Genomic DNA, 17,145 nt, shown 5'->3' on the forward strand with positions numbered 1-17,145 from the left:
TCCGCTGTGACACATCTAGCCTTTATATAGATATCTATGGCGAAACCCCCCAAAAACTCGATATGAATCCGAAATACATTGTTACAAAGTCCGAAATAAATAATTAACAGAAAAAAAAACTCAATGTGAAGGACTCCTGCAGCATATCTGGCAACCTCGAGATACACCCTAATTTGAAAGTGACTGCAGTACCAGTTTTGGCCACAATCTTGCATACAGCTCCTTTAAAACAGCACAAACAAAACATTAAACATTGAAATGTTCTCTGTATTGCCTCTTGACTAAAACACGTTTTTTTTTTGTTTTTTTTAATGTTTTATTTTTTGTACTTCATTGGAATGGTACGAAACTTGGTAAAGGTTTTGGGTCTTGCTATGTGAACAAAATAAATATAAAAATATATGTAAATTCAAGGACATGATTCGAAAAGGTTAGATTTTCCTGGAAAAAAAAATAGTCAAATAGTCAAAAATGAGCGCATTGGTAATTAATATCAAGCTCAAATTTGGAACACAACGTGTTTATATTTATGGGTTTGATTTTATTACAGTTTTATAGTCAAACATGATTTTGAAAATGTATATTTCATATTAAAATGTAAATAGTATTTTTGTTCCATCCACAATTCACGTGAAATTCTGTTCCTTTTTTTAAGGTTAAGTTTTTTTGAACTTTTTTTCACTTCAGCAATAATCAGCCAAGTGTCGTCTTTGAAAAGAGATCAAACTGTCACAGACTAGAAGGACACAGATGGATGAGGGTAACCAGGTTTATTGACACAGAGGATATGGTAGACAGTAGGTGAGTAGTTAATGAATGAAGTTCAGTAATCGATCGGGAAACAGTCTGATGAAGGATATCTTATCTTGAGTAGGGATGGGAGATGGAGTGCTGAGGCAGCGGACGGATGAGCAGCGGGTGACCGGGGACCAGGAGCGGAGAAGGAGCAGACGGGACGACGGAAAGCAGGTAAGCAGATCTCAAAACCAGGGTTTAGAGTAGCGGGAGTCTGTAGCCGGTGTGTCGACGAGACCAGACGGTGAGTGACTGTGAGGAGTGAGTTTATAAAGGGAGGATGATTGGGACGGTGATTGATGCGGGCAGGTGACGGTGATTAGAAGGCTGGGGAGCTGGAACGAGTGGGCGGAGTGAATGTGTCTGGTGCTGACGCAGATGGATCCGTGACAGTACCCCCCCCCCCACGGCCAGCTCCAGCTGGCAGACGGGACCGACGACGGGGACGACCACGGCCCCGGGGCGCTGGGCGATCTGGGTGGATGGTGTGAAAGTCCTGGAGTAAGGAGGGGTCCAGAATGTCCTCCCGGTTGACCCAACATCTCTCCTCAGCACCGAATCCCTCCCAGTCAACGAGATACTCCAAGCGGCCGCCCCGTCGTCGGGAGTCGAGGATCTCATGGACTCGATAGATGTTATCGTCTTCAGGATCTGCAGGAGGAGGGGGCACCTCCGCAGCACCAGACTCTGGGGAAGAAGGAGAGAGAGGGTTAGTGTAGGGCTTCAGCAAGGAGACGTGGAAGGTGGGTGCGATGCGGTAGTGAGCGGGAAGGACCAGCCGGTAGGTGACGGGGTTGATCTGCCTCTGTATCGCGAAAGGTCCGATGTATCTGGGACTCAGCTTTCGACAGGGCTGTCGGAGACGGATGTCCCGGGTGGATAGCCAGACCAGTTGTCCGGGAAGGTAGTGAGGGGTGTCGGACCGGCGTAGGTTGGCCTGGTTCTGGTGTCTCCGAACAGCCCGCTGGAGGTGAGTATGAGCTGAGTCCCAGACTCTCTCGCTCGTCTGGAACCAATGGTGGACTGCTGGGACGTCTGATGGTTCTCCTGACCAGGGGAAGAGTGGAGGTTGGTAGCCGAGTATGCACTGGAATGGGGTGAGTCCGGTGGTGGTTTGACGGAGAGAGTTCTGTGCATACTCGGCCCAGGGCAGGTAACGACTCCAACAGTCCTGATGATCGTGGCAGTATGACCGCAGGTATCTCCCTATCTCCTGGATCTTCCGCTCAGTCTGGCCGTTTGACTGGGGATGATAACCCGAAGTGAGGCTGACGGTCACTCCCAGAAGGTTGAAGAAAGCCCTCCAGACACGGGAGATGAATTGGGGTCCTCGATCGGAGACAACGTCCTCTGGGAGACCGAAGTTCCGGAAAATGTGCTGGAACAGCGCCTCCGCTGTTTCAAAGGCTGTAGGAAGGCCAGGAAGGGGGATCAGCTTGCACGCTTTAGAGAAGCGGTCTACTACTACTAGGATGCAGGTGTGATTGTCAGACACGGGCAGGTCAGTGACGAAGTCCACTCCGAGGTGGGACCAGGGTCGAGTGGGTATGGGAAGAGGGACCAGTTTGCCTTCTGGGAGATGACGGGGAACTTTGGCCATGGCACAGACTGAGCATCCTTTGACGAACCGGGAGACATCCTGGGCCATACCCGGCCACCAGTAGCGCTGTTGGACGAGCGAGAGAGTGGACTGGCTGCCTGGGTGTCCAGAGCCCGGCGAGGAGTGAACTGAGTCCATGAGGGACAGGCGTAAACGAGTTGGGACATAGACCCGTCCCTCTGGACCTCCCGGCGGAGCAGGTTCAAGCTGGGTGGCCTCGGTGATGTGCTCATCCATGCTCCACTGAATGGGGCTGACCACCACGGCTGGAGGGAGAATGGTTTCGGACTCCACAGGAGGGACCTCGGGTTGGAACAGACGTGAGAGGGAGTCTGCTTTCACATTCTTATCTCCGGGGCGATAGGTGACTGAGAAATTGAAGCGTGTGAAGAACAGGGCCCAACGGGCTTGACGGGGATTGAGTCTCTTGGCCTCTCGGAGGTATTCAAGGTTACGATGGTCCGTGATCACAGTAAAAGGGTGTTGGGCTCCCTCCAGCCAGTGCCGCCATTCCTCCAGCGCGAGTTTGATGGCCAGTAACTCCCGGTTGCCGATGTCATAATTCTGCTCCGCCGGGGACAGTTTCTTGGAGTAGAAGGCGCATGGGTGGAGTTGAGGTGGGTTCCCCTGCCGCTGAGAGAGGACCGCTCCTACCCCCGAGATGGATGCATCCACTTCGACGAGGAACGGTAAGGCTGGGTCCGGAAGAGCCAGGGTAGGAGCGGAGCTGAAGGCGGTCTTCAGGTCTTGAAATGCGCGGGTGGCTTGGTCGTTCCAGGATAGAGACTTGGCCCCACTCTTGAGAAGGTCGGTGAGGGAAGAGCTGAGGGGACTGAAGTTCTGGATGAACCGGCGGTAGAAATTGGCAAACCCCAGGAAGCGCTGAAGCTCCTTACGGGTGGTGGGTTGGGGCCAGTGGAGTACCGCTTCCACCTTTCTCTGGTCCATGGTGATACCGTGGGGAGTGATGATGTAGCCGAGGAATTGGATGGTGCTTTGGTGGAATTCACATTTCTCCAGTTTGAGATAGAGTTGATAGTCTCGGAGCCGGGTGAGTACTGTTTGAACGTGATGGATATGAGAGGTCAGGTCGGGGGAGTAGATGAGGATATCGTCGATGTAAATGATGACAAACTGGTTGAGGAGATCGCGGAATATCTCATTCATGAAACCTTGGAAGATGGCGGGTGAGTTGGACAATCCGAAGGGCATCACGAGATATTCGTAGTGCCCCGCGGGGGTGATGAAGGCGGTCTTCCACTCATCACCTTCCCGGATGCGGATGAGGTTGTAGGCACTACGAAGATCTAGCTTGGTGTAAATGGATGCCCCTCGGAGTTGTTCCAGGGCGGCTGGGACCAGAGGAAGAGGATAGCGGAATTTGACAGTAGCTTGATTGAGGGTACGGTAGTCGATGCAGGGGCGCAAGCCTCCATCCTTTTTCCCCACGAAGAAGAAGCTCGAAGCGGCAGGGGACACAGATGGTCGGATGAATCCGTGGTCGAGAGCCTCCTGGATATACTCCCCCATGGCCTTCTGTTCCGGGATGGACAGAGGGTAGATCTTACCCCGCGGTAGGACCGCCCCGGGCAGCAGATCGATCGCGCAGTCCCATGGCCGATGTGGAGGTAGGGTGGTCGCTTGGTGTTCATCGAAGACATCCTGGAACGCCCGGTAGGGAGAAGGAATCTCGGGAGGATGTCCAGCAGGTGGCCTATCCACGGAGGTGGTGGAGAGAGGAACGATCGGAGTGGTGGTATGAGCGGAGGTCCTCGTCACAGATGGCAGGCAGTGATGGAAGCAGTCCTCCCCCCACCGTAGGATCTCGCCGGTGGACCACTGGACATGCGGGGAGTGGGTCTCCAACCAGGGGCGCCCCAGGATGATCTCGGCTGTGGAGCCCTCCAGCACCAGGAAAGAGATCTCCTCCTTATGAAGCCAGCCGATCTCCAGCCCCAGGTCGGGACTGCGATGTCCGACCCGACCGCGCCCCAGAGGTTGACCGAGGATGGTTTGTACTTGCAGTTTGTGGGGAATGGATCGTTGCCTGGTTTGTAGCCGGTTTAAGGTGGACAGAGAGATGAAATTGGCCGCTGATCCGGAGTCGATCAGCGCCTGAACTGAAAGGGAACGGTTCAGATAAGTGAGAGTGGCAGCAGTACATTTCAAGGGGGAAATGGGTAGTGGTAGGTGGACTGTACTCACAGCGGGTCGGGGCGGACGAATGGGGCAGGTGGCGAGCAGGTGACCGGAGGCTCCACAGTATAGGCATAGACCGTTGGTGATGCGCCGATTTCTCTCGGACACTGGCAGTCGGGAGGTACCAATGTCCATCGGCTCTGGTGCTGGAGGACTGTGATGACGGGACGCTGGACGAGGAGGTGGGAGTGCAGGGCTGTCGAGCTGGCAGGCTGTGCGGCGCTGATCAATGCGAATGGATCGCTGGATGATGCTTTCTATTCCCACGGTGTCATCATAGATCGCGAGCTGAAGACGGATGTCTGAATTCAAGCCATGACGGTATGCGGTGATGAGCGCGCTCTCGTTCCACCCGAGAGTGGCGGCGAGGGTGCGGAACTGCAGGGCGTAGGAGGCTACTGACGATCTCCCTTGCCGCAACCGGTACAGCTGGTCTTGCACCGAGATGGAATGTGCAGACTGCGAGAATACCTTGATGAAATGACCGGAGAAAGCAGCAAACGTCCGAGTAACTGGACCTCGATCTTTCCACAGGGCATGAGCCCAATTGAGCGCTCGACCTCGCAGGAGTGAGATGAAGAAGGCGACCTTAGATCGTTCGGTGGGGAAGGCGGATGGATTCATCTCCATGTAGAGCTCGCACTGCAGGAGGAAGCCGCTGCACTCCTCCTCCTCGCCAGAGAAGGGCGCTGGTTGGGCCATGGGACTGGCAGAGGCAGATGGGGAAGAAGTGGTGACGGTGGCCGTGGAGAGTGCTGACGCGCTGGTCCGGGGAATGGTAGGAGAGGGTGGGGTCGGTGTAGCGCTGGTGCTCGGGGTAGGCTGCAGCATGTTGTTGGTCTGGTCTTCTGTCACAGACTAGAAGGACACAGATGGATGAGGGTAACCAGGTTTATTGACACAGAGGATATGGTAGACAGTAGGTGAGTAGTTAATGAATGAAGTTCAGTAATCGATCGGGAAACAGTCTGATGAAGGATATCTTATCTTGAGTAGGGATGGGAGATGGAGTGCTGAGGCAGCGGACGGATGAGCAGCGGGTGACCGGGGACCAGGAGCGGAGAAGGAGCAGACGGGACGACGGAAAGCAGGTAAGCAGATCTCAAAACCAGGGTTTAGAGTAGCGGGAGTCTGTAGCCGGTGTGTCGACGAGACCAGACGGTGAGTGACTGTGAGGAGTGAGTTTATAAAGGGAGGATGATTGGGACGGTGATTGATGCGGGCAGGTGACGGTGATTAGAAGGCTGGGGAGCTGGAACGAGTGGGCGGAGTGAATGTGTCTGGTGCTGACGCAGATGGATCCGTGACACAAACTTAAGTCTGTTATCCAAACCAATTAAGATTTATCACAGTTTAAGTTTAAGTAATTTTCAGGTCTATGCTCAAAAAGTGAATGAATGGATTATAAATACTGAGAAAAAAAACAATTTAGTATAAAAAAATCCAGTAAAAATAATATATATATATATATATATATAACAATGTCAACTAAAATATAGTACATTAATTTCATTGACAAAAAAAAATTCTGTCATTTCTGACCACCAATCGAAGAGCACCAGATGGTTCATTTATATTGCTAGTAGAATAATAACAAATATATTGTGAATACCGGGCACATCAGCCAAATCTGTCAAGCGAGTTCACTCTGTCCTTTCACACCAATGCAAATATTCAGCACAAATATATATATTGAAATAAACAATGCACATTGTTTGTGGTGAACATCCCAAATCAGAACATTTGTTGGCACTAATGCACTGAAACCAGCATCGATGCCAAAAGCACATCTAAGCTTTCGTACAAGCCTGAACATTACTTGTAAAATAAAATATTTGCAGTTCATGAGCTCTTTAGTTTCCATGAGACACATGCGTAACCTTTGATAAGCAAGGTGCCTGCATAAAATATTCAGCACTAATTTACACTTTTGCCCTGCATGACACATGGTTCATCCTCATGAATATTTCTCCGCTTCTTGAATCAACATTCTTTCACCACATTTATCACATTTGCATCTTTTCCACTTTTCAATAAATAGATTTTTATGAAATATAGGCCTGTCAAAATGTTCAAATAATTATGATGGCTTTAATGATTTGTGTTGTAGGTAATGCACACGGGGGAATTTAGTAAGAATGAATTGCTCCCGCTGAAAGCTGTTTATTTGCATGTTCTGTCTGCGCTGCTTTAGGCCCCGATCCACTAAATTAATTATGCAGATCAGGCAACGGCAGGAACACACCCACAGTCTGTGCTGCTGAACGCAGTTTGCACAGTGCGGTTGAGATGCTGTATTGTGGAGAGATCAGCAGATCTGAGCGTGGCGTTAAAGCACAAACTATAATGAGCAGAAATCTGTATTTGCCCTATAACAATGACTTGAAATACTTTTTTTAAAGATGTCTGTTCACCAAGGCTGCAGTTGTCTGAGCAAAAATAAACAAAAATCTGTAATATTGTAAAATATTATTACAATTCAAATTTGTTCGATAATCGACTTCAGACACTCTATGTAAGTAATTTTGCTACTACATGTGAACTAACTCTCATTAGAGTATTAATAGACTGTGCGGGTTAGTCGAATAAGTTGACATGTAGAAATGTATTTGTAGTCAGTTTAATGTCTGTTGGGGAGCATAAAAATAAAGAGTTAGCAGATATCAAGCAGACAGTCTACTAATACTGTAATGACAGTTAGTTGACATGTAGTTGCAAAATTATGTATAGTTAGTTGACAAAAAAAATGTAATTATGAAATCTGCAATAATTAAATAATACATCAAATAGAGTTTATGGACTTAATGTTACTTAATTTACTAACGTTTTTGCTGCTGACCTTCAATTATTAAATCTTTTCCCGCCATTGACGGAATTTTACGGCTTTTCTCGCTTTCGTTGCTATATGGTAGGTGGCGCTATTACACATCTTCTGAAAGAGAACAGAATCTCTGCATTAAAACATACAAAAAAGAACAGCATGATAAAAGCATTGCTTTTTCATGTTGTAGTCCTTGAAAATATATATATATATATATATATATATATATATATATATATATATATATATATATGAAGAGTTCAGAAGCAAAAGCCTCTAAGTGCCATTTGAAATTTTCTTCTAAAATGATCATTTTTATCAAGCTTGTATATTTAAGTTCAGTACTTTCACTTAAATGGCAATGAAGATTACCTATTAATTGCCATTTAAGTGAAATTACTGAACTTAAATATACAAGCTTGATAAAAATAACCATTCTAGAAGAAAATTTCAAATGACATTTAGAGGCTTTTGCATCTGAACTCTTCATATATATATATATATATATATATATATATATATATATATTATCAGAGACTGTTCTTTCGTTTGATATATTACCTATTCAGATATCTATACAACAAAATATTCTTTGGTCATGGAACTTTTGTGAAAATGATCAAAAATGCTGGCGTTGGCTGGCAACTTTAAAAAAAAAAAAACAGTTGCAGGAAATTATTTAAAGTGTTAGTTCTTCCAAAAAGGAAATTTCTGTCATTAATTACTCACCCTCACATCGTTCCAATTAATTACTCACCCTCACATCGTTCCAAACCCGTAAGACCTTCGTTCATCTTCAGAGCACAGATGATAGAAAATATATTTTTGATGAAATCCGAGAGGTTTCTGAACCAGTCATATGCAACAATGTCACTGCAACTTTCAAGACCCAGAAAGGTAGTAAAGACATAGTCTAGTTGCTTCAACCTTAAAGGGATCATTCACTTTGAAATTAATTTTTGGTATGTTTCCACAGTAGTTTCAATTTTGATATTTTTAGGTCAAACCGTTCTTGTCTTTCAGTCATATAATGCAGATAGCCTAAGACACGAAACGAGCGGTTTGTGTGAGAAAACGAACAGTATTTATATCGTTTTTACCTATTACCTCTAAACACAGCCACGTCCAAGTGATCTGAGGCCGTCGGCGCTTTGTGGCTGTGGTTACAAGATGTAAAAATGATATAAATACTGTTCGTTTTCTCACACAAAATGCTCGTTTCGTGTCTTAGGCCATCAGTGTGTACTTACATTTACGAGTCATTAAATCATGTTTAATTTGGACTTCTCTGTGCATGCTCTTTGAGGTAGACCCCATATACCTCCATTATATGACTGACAGACAAGAACGGTTTGACCAAAAAATATATCTCGTTTTATCTCTTCTCTTTTAGTGTTAAGGCGCCTTTTTAGGGTACCCTTAAACGTTGGTTAGTTGACGATCCCGGGCTTTCATACAACTGACGCTTTACCTTTAACGTCAGTTAGGTGATGGGGTAGGTTTAGGTCTGGGGTAGGGTTAGGATCCGATAACGTCATCTAACCAACGTTTAAGGGTACCCTAAAAAGGCGCCTTAACACTAAAAGAGAAGAGATAAAACGAGATTAAAGAGAGATAAAAGAGATAAAAGAGAAGAGATTGTTGTATAAAGTTGTTGTTTTCGTAATTGTTTTTTGCGCACAAGAAGTATTCTCGTCGCTTCATGACATTAACCACGGTAGTCACATGGACTATTTTAACAATGTCTTCAGTTTAACGAGGCCTTACGGGTTTGAAATGACATGAGAGTAAGTAATGAGAGAATTTTTTTTATTTTTGGGTGAATTCGACCATACAAAAACATATGATCGCATGGCTTTGTTTTGTTTTTTTTCGGCTTAAATTAGGGTCTTGATTTTGCTTCTCCTCCATCGGAGCGGCTAAAAGACACATGTATTATCTTGTGTACCAATATGTATTTCCCTTTCATTCAGCCATATGGATATCCGTTCTGTTTTTGACAATTTCCCACTGATTCGTTTAACTTTTCTTTATCTTAAATGTGGTGTGAAGTATGACACCATCACCCATGTGAAGTGGCTGTTGTATGCATGATAGTTTCTTTGAGGTTAAATGTTTGATCAACTCTCCCATTCCAAAAGAATCCTGAAAGCAGCCAAATCAAACCAATCTTTTCCAGCAAAGTGTACAATTGAGAAGAAAAAAAAAGAACACATTTCACACATTTCATGTGCTCTTGTAAAGGTTTGCAGAGACATTACGATGAAGACTAAATCCAACATGTAAAAACAGTTGCAGTTCCTGAAACAATGCCAAGATCCCCATAAAGAGAATGCCAGTACTGGAAAAACATACAACTTGAATGCCCTCTAAGTTGCTTTGGATAAAAGTGTCTGCAAAATACATTGCAATTGTAATTACAAACCTGAGTTATTCATGAAAACGAATCATTTGATGGTCCCGTCATGCTTGTTTTTGGGTATCACACCTCTGTCCTCTCAATGTGAAATTTGCGAAATATCAAAATTGTGCCAACCTCCAGTTAACTGTTATTCATCTTTTAATGTTCTAGTGGATGAGAGCCAGGTGGACGTCAGACCCTTGCTACACCTTTTATGGAGTAGACGGCTCCGACTGCTCTTTCCTCATCTACCTTAGTGAAGTCGAGTGGTTCTGCCCCCCGCTGGCCGGGAGGAATCAAAGCAGCCATCCCACAACCAGCAGCCTCCCAAAAAGACAGGTGAGTGCCTGAAACAGTCAACACTGAGTTCACTGACACAGAGAAGGTTAGAGGTTTGTGATGAGATATTGTGGCTAATCTGAAGTGTATAAGGCTATTTTCTTTACCCTAAACAGGCAGCATTGCATAAAAATTAGAGGTGGAAAGTCCAGGGGTCAGAAAGTAAAAGTCCTGCCATATTTTTATTCCACCCAAGGCAAAATAACTTCAGTGTTAAATTAACTTTCCTGGGAGTTTATTTGGATCCAGACTCAAAAGTGTTACATTGAATGAGATAATTAAGTGCATAATTGACTGATGATTGAGCATTATTGAAGACGCTTGATGTTAACAAGGAGAAAGTCACATTTTTTTTTTAAATCACCATTATTGTGGTCAGTCTTTTCTTTAGTTGGACTCTTGACCCTTAAACTGTTAATATTAGTTTTTGTTTGACTGTTTTACCTGATTTATATCAGCCAAATGAGCAACGTGGAAAGCTTATGAGATGATGTTTATTATGATTTGACATAATCATTATTTGTCACAAAACTCATTTGTAGAGTTTAACCGTTTGATTACACAATGTTATATTTTCAGTAATTTAAATATTATCCAAAATATTTCTTAAAATGTGTTCTATTCAAAAAAAACAAACAAAAAAAAACAATTTTATCTGGACACACAGATAAAAGCCAGATTGCCACCAATCAAAACTCATTCATGGCTTCCATCATGGATTGCGGTATGAATAAATTATGATCAGAATTGTCTTAGAAATTTCCTTTTCCTAATTGAATATTCTTTTTGTCACCATTGTTGAGATTCGTACACTGAATTTTGATGTCTGTGTAGTCCTAAAAGAAAGATTTTTTTTTAATCATTTGGTTTATATTGAAAAATCTGGATCTAATGTTATAGAGTCTCTGTGATAGTGTTATGATCATTATACATTAAAGTCAAAGATTAGGTTCTATATGAATTCATTCATTCAGGTCAAATGATGATTATGTCAATCACAACCAGCAACATCTGATCACCATTTCGCTTTGTTCATCTGGCTGTTAACATTCAATTACAACAGCCAAACAAAATACTTAAGTTACACTTAAGTTAAATTTTCAAAGGTCGACTGCCCAACTAAAGCAAACATTGATCGCCATAATGGTGACTAGATTTTCTCCTTCAGTGATTCTGCTTGTTAACATCAGGTGTCCTCAATAATGGACAATCATCACTCAACTATTCACTTAATTATCTCATTAACTTTAACACTCTTGAGTCTGGAACCAAATAAACTCACAGGAGAGTTAATTTAACATTGGAGTTTTTGCTGTGGGTGGAATACAAATATGGCAGGACTTTTACTTTCTGACCCCTGGACTTTCCACCTCTGATAAAAATAAGATGGATGAAGCAAAGAAATAGAAATTATAAATACACTACTGTTCAAAAGCTTTTTTAAAGAAATTAATTATTCATTAAAAGTGAAACATGTTTCATGGTTTCCACAAAAATATGAAGCAGCACTGTTTTCAACATTGATAGTAACCAGACATTTTTCTTGAGTATCACGCCGTCGTAATTACCGTAGACTCAAGATGAATTATATTCGAAACTGTTCATATCCTCAGACTGGGAATTATGTGTTTCTATGGCACCACTATCAACGAATAAATGAATCTGCAGCGGTCAAGTGGTCCAAATCGAGCTCTCAAACAATCCCCATACAAGCTGTAATTAGTTGAAATCATGTAATTGCGGTAATTACGTCATGGCGCGAACGCACCTTAATGATGCTCAAAATTCAGCTCTGGATCACAGGAATAAATTACAAATTTAAAACCTATTCAAATAGAAAACAGTTATCTTATATTGTATTGATATGTTAGGTAGCACTTTATTTTACAGCCCTGTCCCCCATGTGAATACTATGTTATATGCTATAACCCTGAAACTACCCCTATACCTAACCTTAAAGGAGTAGTTCACTTTTGAAAAAACTTTTGCTGATAATTTCCTCACCCCCATGTCATCCAAGATATCCATGTCTTTCTTTCTTCAGTCGAAAAGAAATTAAGGTTTTTGATGAAAACATTCCGGGATTTCTCTCCATATAATGGACTTCACTGGGAACCAAACAGTTCAAGGTCCAAAAGACACTTTCAGTGCAAACTGCAGACTGTTCAAATGGCTTTAAACAATTCCAGACGATGAATAAGGGTCTTATCAAGCGAAATGATCACTCATTTAATAAATAAATAACAAAGTTAAAGTTTTATAAGCTCAAATGCTCGCCTTGCTCTGTTCTGTGACGCATGTTTGTGACTCTCCTGTTCAAAATGAAGGAATATTTTTCCGAGTCATTTGGTTCATTCGATGAACGAAACGAACGAATTGACTCGGAAAAAGATTATAGTTACCCATATAGTTACCTTACATTACCAGTACTTTCCTAGGTAAATACACCGTAACTACACAAGTGAACAATCAAAATTAAAATAGTCATGCATTTTTTATTTATTTGTTGGAGGTTGAATTAGCAATATGTCACCACGTGACAAAAACGAATTCGTTTTTGTGTGAGAAAACGAACAATATGTCTTTTCTCCATTGTGTCCCCTGCATTCCCCTTGTATGACGCACAAGTTTCTACCTATGTAGTGTTTTAAATCATTCATTTATGAGGTTTAATTTCAGTTAGTATTCTGTCTTAGTAGGCTGTAGAAAACTTGGAAGCTCGTGGGTTTTATGCTGTGTGTCTAGCGTGCAGATCTCACCTGGTTAGATACTCTCACTGTGTCATTTCCAGCTGTTTGACACTTATTCACAACATCATTGAACCCTGCTAAGACTGAAATGAGATATTGTTTTTTCAAGTTCTCTTTCCCCTAGAGCTTACAATACGGTGGCATTTTTCCTGTCTAGCATAATTACCTCTTTAAATTCCACACAGCGTTAACCTCTTATGCCACTATCTGGCATTTTAAAATTACAGTTCTTTCATTTTTAAAATCCTGCTTAACCTTGGCCTCATGCGGCATGACCACTCGCAGTCCGTTAATCTGTGTTGTGTTTAAGCATTGGGTTGATTTGCTTTTGAGCTTTTGATGCCTAATCGCTGGGTTTTCCAGGTTAGTGGCATCAAATCTTTGTAAGATATTCAGAGTTTGTTTGAGTTGTGTAGTGAGTAGTAAATATCCACGGGAAGAACTGTGACTGTTTCTTATGAAAAGCCCACTGATGTGACTTGGAACGCACAGCTTTATTTGATGTCTTTACGTAATTTCCACTGAAACAGGATGTTAAGGCGGGACATATTGAATGGCTCCTCCCCCTTTTCAAATAGCCAATATCGTTTAGTTTACCTCTCAGTTTACCGTACTCAACAGCAACATTGAAGCGAAACCGAGCGCTGATGATGCGTTAGATTCAATAGTAGAGGTGTGAATAAATTCTTACAGTAAACAGAATAAAACTGGAGTGTTTGAGCAACCGAACACACATTTCCAAGATATAATGCTTGTGACGTATCAATGGTCGCTTTGACCAGGTGGTGTTTATTGCATAGGGGGCGGAGCTTTAGATTATAGAGAGCATTTGATTGGACAGAAGATGTAATGAGAAGTTGAAGTCCGCGGTGATGTCATACAAATTTGTGATACATTTGAGCGGAAGTGTGAGATTGTAAGTTTTGAGTGTTTATATCTCCTAAATGCGATGTGTTTTTGAAAACACACCGGCTTATTCTTAACGTTAAGGCCAGTGTTGCGGGTAACTCATTAAAAGTAACTGTAATGTAAGGCATTACTTTTTCAATTTACAACAACATATCTAATTTGCAAAACTTTTATAATTAACTACATTAAATTACACAAATACACTTTATTTACCAATGTCTTTGCTGCTAACCCTCAATTATTTAAGTCAACTGTACTAATAATCAAAAAATGACTTTAGATTAGATTTAATCAAAAAATTAGATTAGAAATAAGAGTGTTAAACTTCTCCTGTATCTTGTTCTTTAATCTAGAATAGCGAACACAGTTGAAAGGTTTGTTTGCTGTACAGACGTAAATAAATGCATTTTCCTTCAGCCTGAGGCTTATTCATTTCACTTTTGGTGTGAAAGGGCCTTTACATTTGCCAAAAAATATAACTTTTGTTGTTGTTATAAAAAAAAAACCAAGCAAGTCCTTCCAAGGTGAGAAAACGTAATACAAAGGCAATGTAACACATTACTTTTCATAAAAAGTAACTAAGTAACGCAATTAGTTACTTTTTTGGTGAGTTACACAATATTGTACTGCTTAGGCCTAACATATTCATACTAAAAGCTTAAAAGCTTAAATTTTGATTTATGGGGTTCTTAAACTTTTAATTTGAAATTTGAAGTTTTACCGTGAAGTTTATTAATCATTTGTTGTTCCTTAAAGTACACTTATTTTGATGTCTTGACTGTAGTGTGTAATTTAATACATTTAAAGTTAATATAATTTTACTAAATATTAGCTTCATTATAAATGTGTAATTACAAATATATTTTAAAATACATGGCATACAAGTTTCAAAAGAAACGACAAGGTATATTTTACTTTATCATAAAAGCTTGTCAGCATTCATCTGTACACTTTAATCATATTTCAAAGACAGTTGAAGTAGTTATGAAATCATATAAAGTCTTACTTAAGTGGGTAAAAATAATACATTTTTATTTAATTGCAATTAAAATGCAATTGAGTGTCATAATATATTATATAAATATTACATTAATTTATGCTAAAGTGTGCTTTATAATTGTGTTTTGATTTATTTCTATAAAATAACAAGTACTTGTGTATGGACTTACATTACACTGTAAAAATGAATATGACTGAATATGGTAAATCTAATCAATAAAAGTGAGGCAACAGATTACAATCAATATTATTAATTAAATTGAACAAAAGTAATAGTTAACCAAATGAATTACTTAAAAGTTAACCATTTAAAATGAGTAAAATTTACACATTTTTCTAAACAAAAATATCAGAATAACTAGCTGACATCAAATATGAATTAAACTCTTTTTGACACCTGATGTTAACAAGCAGAATTACTGGATCAAGGAGAAAACCGTAATTTTAGTTACCATTGTGGTGATCAGTGTGTGTTTTAGTTGGGCTCTTGACCCTTAAATTGTTAACTTTAGAAGTTGTTTGTCTATTACATCTGTACACTTCTTTGCCTGTTCTTTCTCAATTTTGATCCTTTCTCAGGCATTTTTCCGCACCGACCTGTCTCTACTGTTGGAACGAGTCGGCTCAGGCAAAGAATCCTTAAGCTTCATGAGGCGGCGTATGCGCAGACTGTCTGCACAGTGGGCTGTAGCTGCACGAAGACTCGAGGAGCGCCTGCGCGGTCAGTACAGAGAGCAGAAGAGGGTGAGCTGTCACACACTGTCTAAAGAAGCTCAATTAAAGCCTCTATAATGAGCTTTCCTTGTAAAACTATGACATCATAAGTGACATTTGAGTTTTGATTATTAACAGAGGATCATTTATTGATTTGAATGCAACATGGATTTCAAACCAGAAGTTTAGCTCCATATATGGTATTTGATGAAGGTCAAAATAAATGAGAAGTACTAAAAGAAAACACAGATGTCCCTATCTGAACTGGATTAGATCTCTCCGAGTTAGAGAAAAATAGAAGAGAATAAGAATTTGGATAGTATTACAATCAGAAAATACATTTGCAAAACACAATTTTACCTTGCCTCCTCAGGAAAATATAGTCTCGCCTGAATAGGAACATTTATTATGAAGATTACAAACAGTAATATTTGTACCATTTCCTTTCAAGAGAATCTGTTACAAATAAGCCGACGCAGATTGATTATTTTCATTTTCTGTCCTGAAGCTGAGCCTGAATAATAAACAACAACTGTATATCAAATTAAATCAATCTCACTGTGAGATATAACCCAGATACACACTCTCAATTCTGAGAGAAATGGTGTTGGGTAAAGAGTTCGACTGTGACAATGACAAAGCTGTTTACTGTTGATGAAGAATTCTGCTTATGTTTGACTGGTAAAAGTATATATAATTGCAGGTGCTTGTGAAACTGATTGCAATGGCTGGTTGCACACATTTCCCATGTGCTAGTTTTTAATTATGGTCTCTTTGTTTATCTGTCTTCGCGTTCGCTTTCTCATCATTCCATTTCCGTTTGGTTAGTGCACTTTCGATGTGCCCTATTGAGTCATTTAACATCCTTTAACATCTTGGTTGAATCTGCATTCTGCTATTAATTGATATGGATTACCAACTGTCTGCGTTTCCCATGTGTATTGGAAATGTAATTATTTAGCTTCAGAATTGATTCCAATTAATGTTCTTGTTTTCTTAAAAACAACATTTTCTCCCAGTAAAATATTTAGTACTTTTAAGGAAGCCCAAATAATAACTAACAACAATATTCCTGGTGCACATACTAAATTAAATATTATATACCATAAAATATAAAAAATGACCGAGCTTTTTTTTGTTACACATTTTTATAAGGTGATGTTGTTAAAGTGTAATTACAGTAATGAGTAATATTTAACTACATATACACGATAGGGTTAAGGTTATGTTTTGGGTTAATATAGTGTTAATGACATTATACATGATATAAAATATTTTTGTGGTTCATGGTTAGAGACTTAAAGTTTATTGGTTAGAAAGTGGGGGACTAGAAACATCACAAGATATACAACACATAAAATGTATTAATGTCAAAAACTGATGCATGAAACCATTTCATTTCAGAAAGATAGAGAAAATAAAGTGGCTTAAACTGCTGTCCAGCACATCAACATACAAATTGATTGTGCACTTGACCTCTACTCCTTTATCACTTTATCAGCTATTCATTTTCACAGAGAGTGGCCACAAATAGAGAAATGGAGTGAATGTCTCAGTGCGAGGAGAGCATTGTAGCTTATTCCATTATATTCAGAACAACAACAACAAAAAGGTAACT

General features: G+C 41.0%; 1 protein-coding gene across 2 annotated transcripts in view; it reads left to right on the top strand.

The window, feature by feature from the left end:
* Window positions 1–17,145, top strand: part of mgat5b (alpha-1,6-mannosylglycoprotein 6-beta-N-acetylglucosaminyltransferase B) — a 166,411-nt gene that overhangs the window by 74,114 nt on the left and 75,152 nt on the right. For both annotated transcript variants that reach the window (XM_089128869.1, XM_089128868.1), the window contains exons 6-7: window positions 9,988–10,155; window positions 15,393–15,557. In XM_089128869.1, coding sequence (XP_088984995.1) covers window positions 9,988–10,155; window positions 15,393–15,557 — 333 coding nt within the window. The remainder of the gene's footprint in view (window positions 1–9,987; window positions 10,156–15,392; window positions 15,558–17,145) is intronic.

This window comes from Pimephales promelas, chromosome 3, assembly GCF_988280905.1.
Source record: "Pimephales promelas chromosome 3, fPimPro1.hap1.1, whole genome shotgun sequence".
Classification (NCBI taxonomy): domain Eukaryota; kingdom Metazoa; phylum Chordata; class Actinopteri; order Cypriniformes; family Leuciscidae; genus Pimephales; species Pimephales promelas.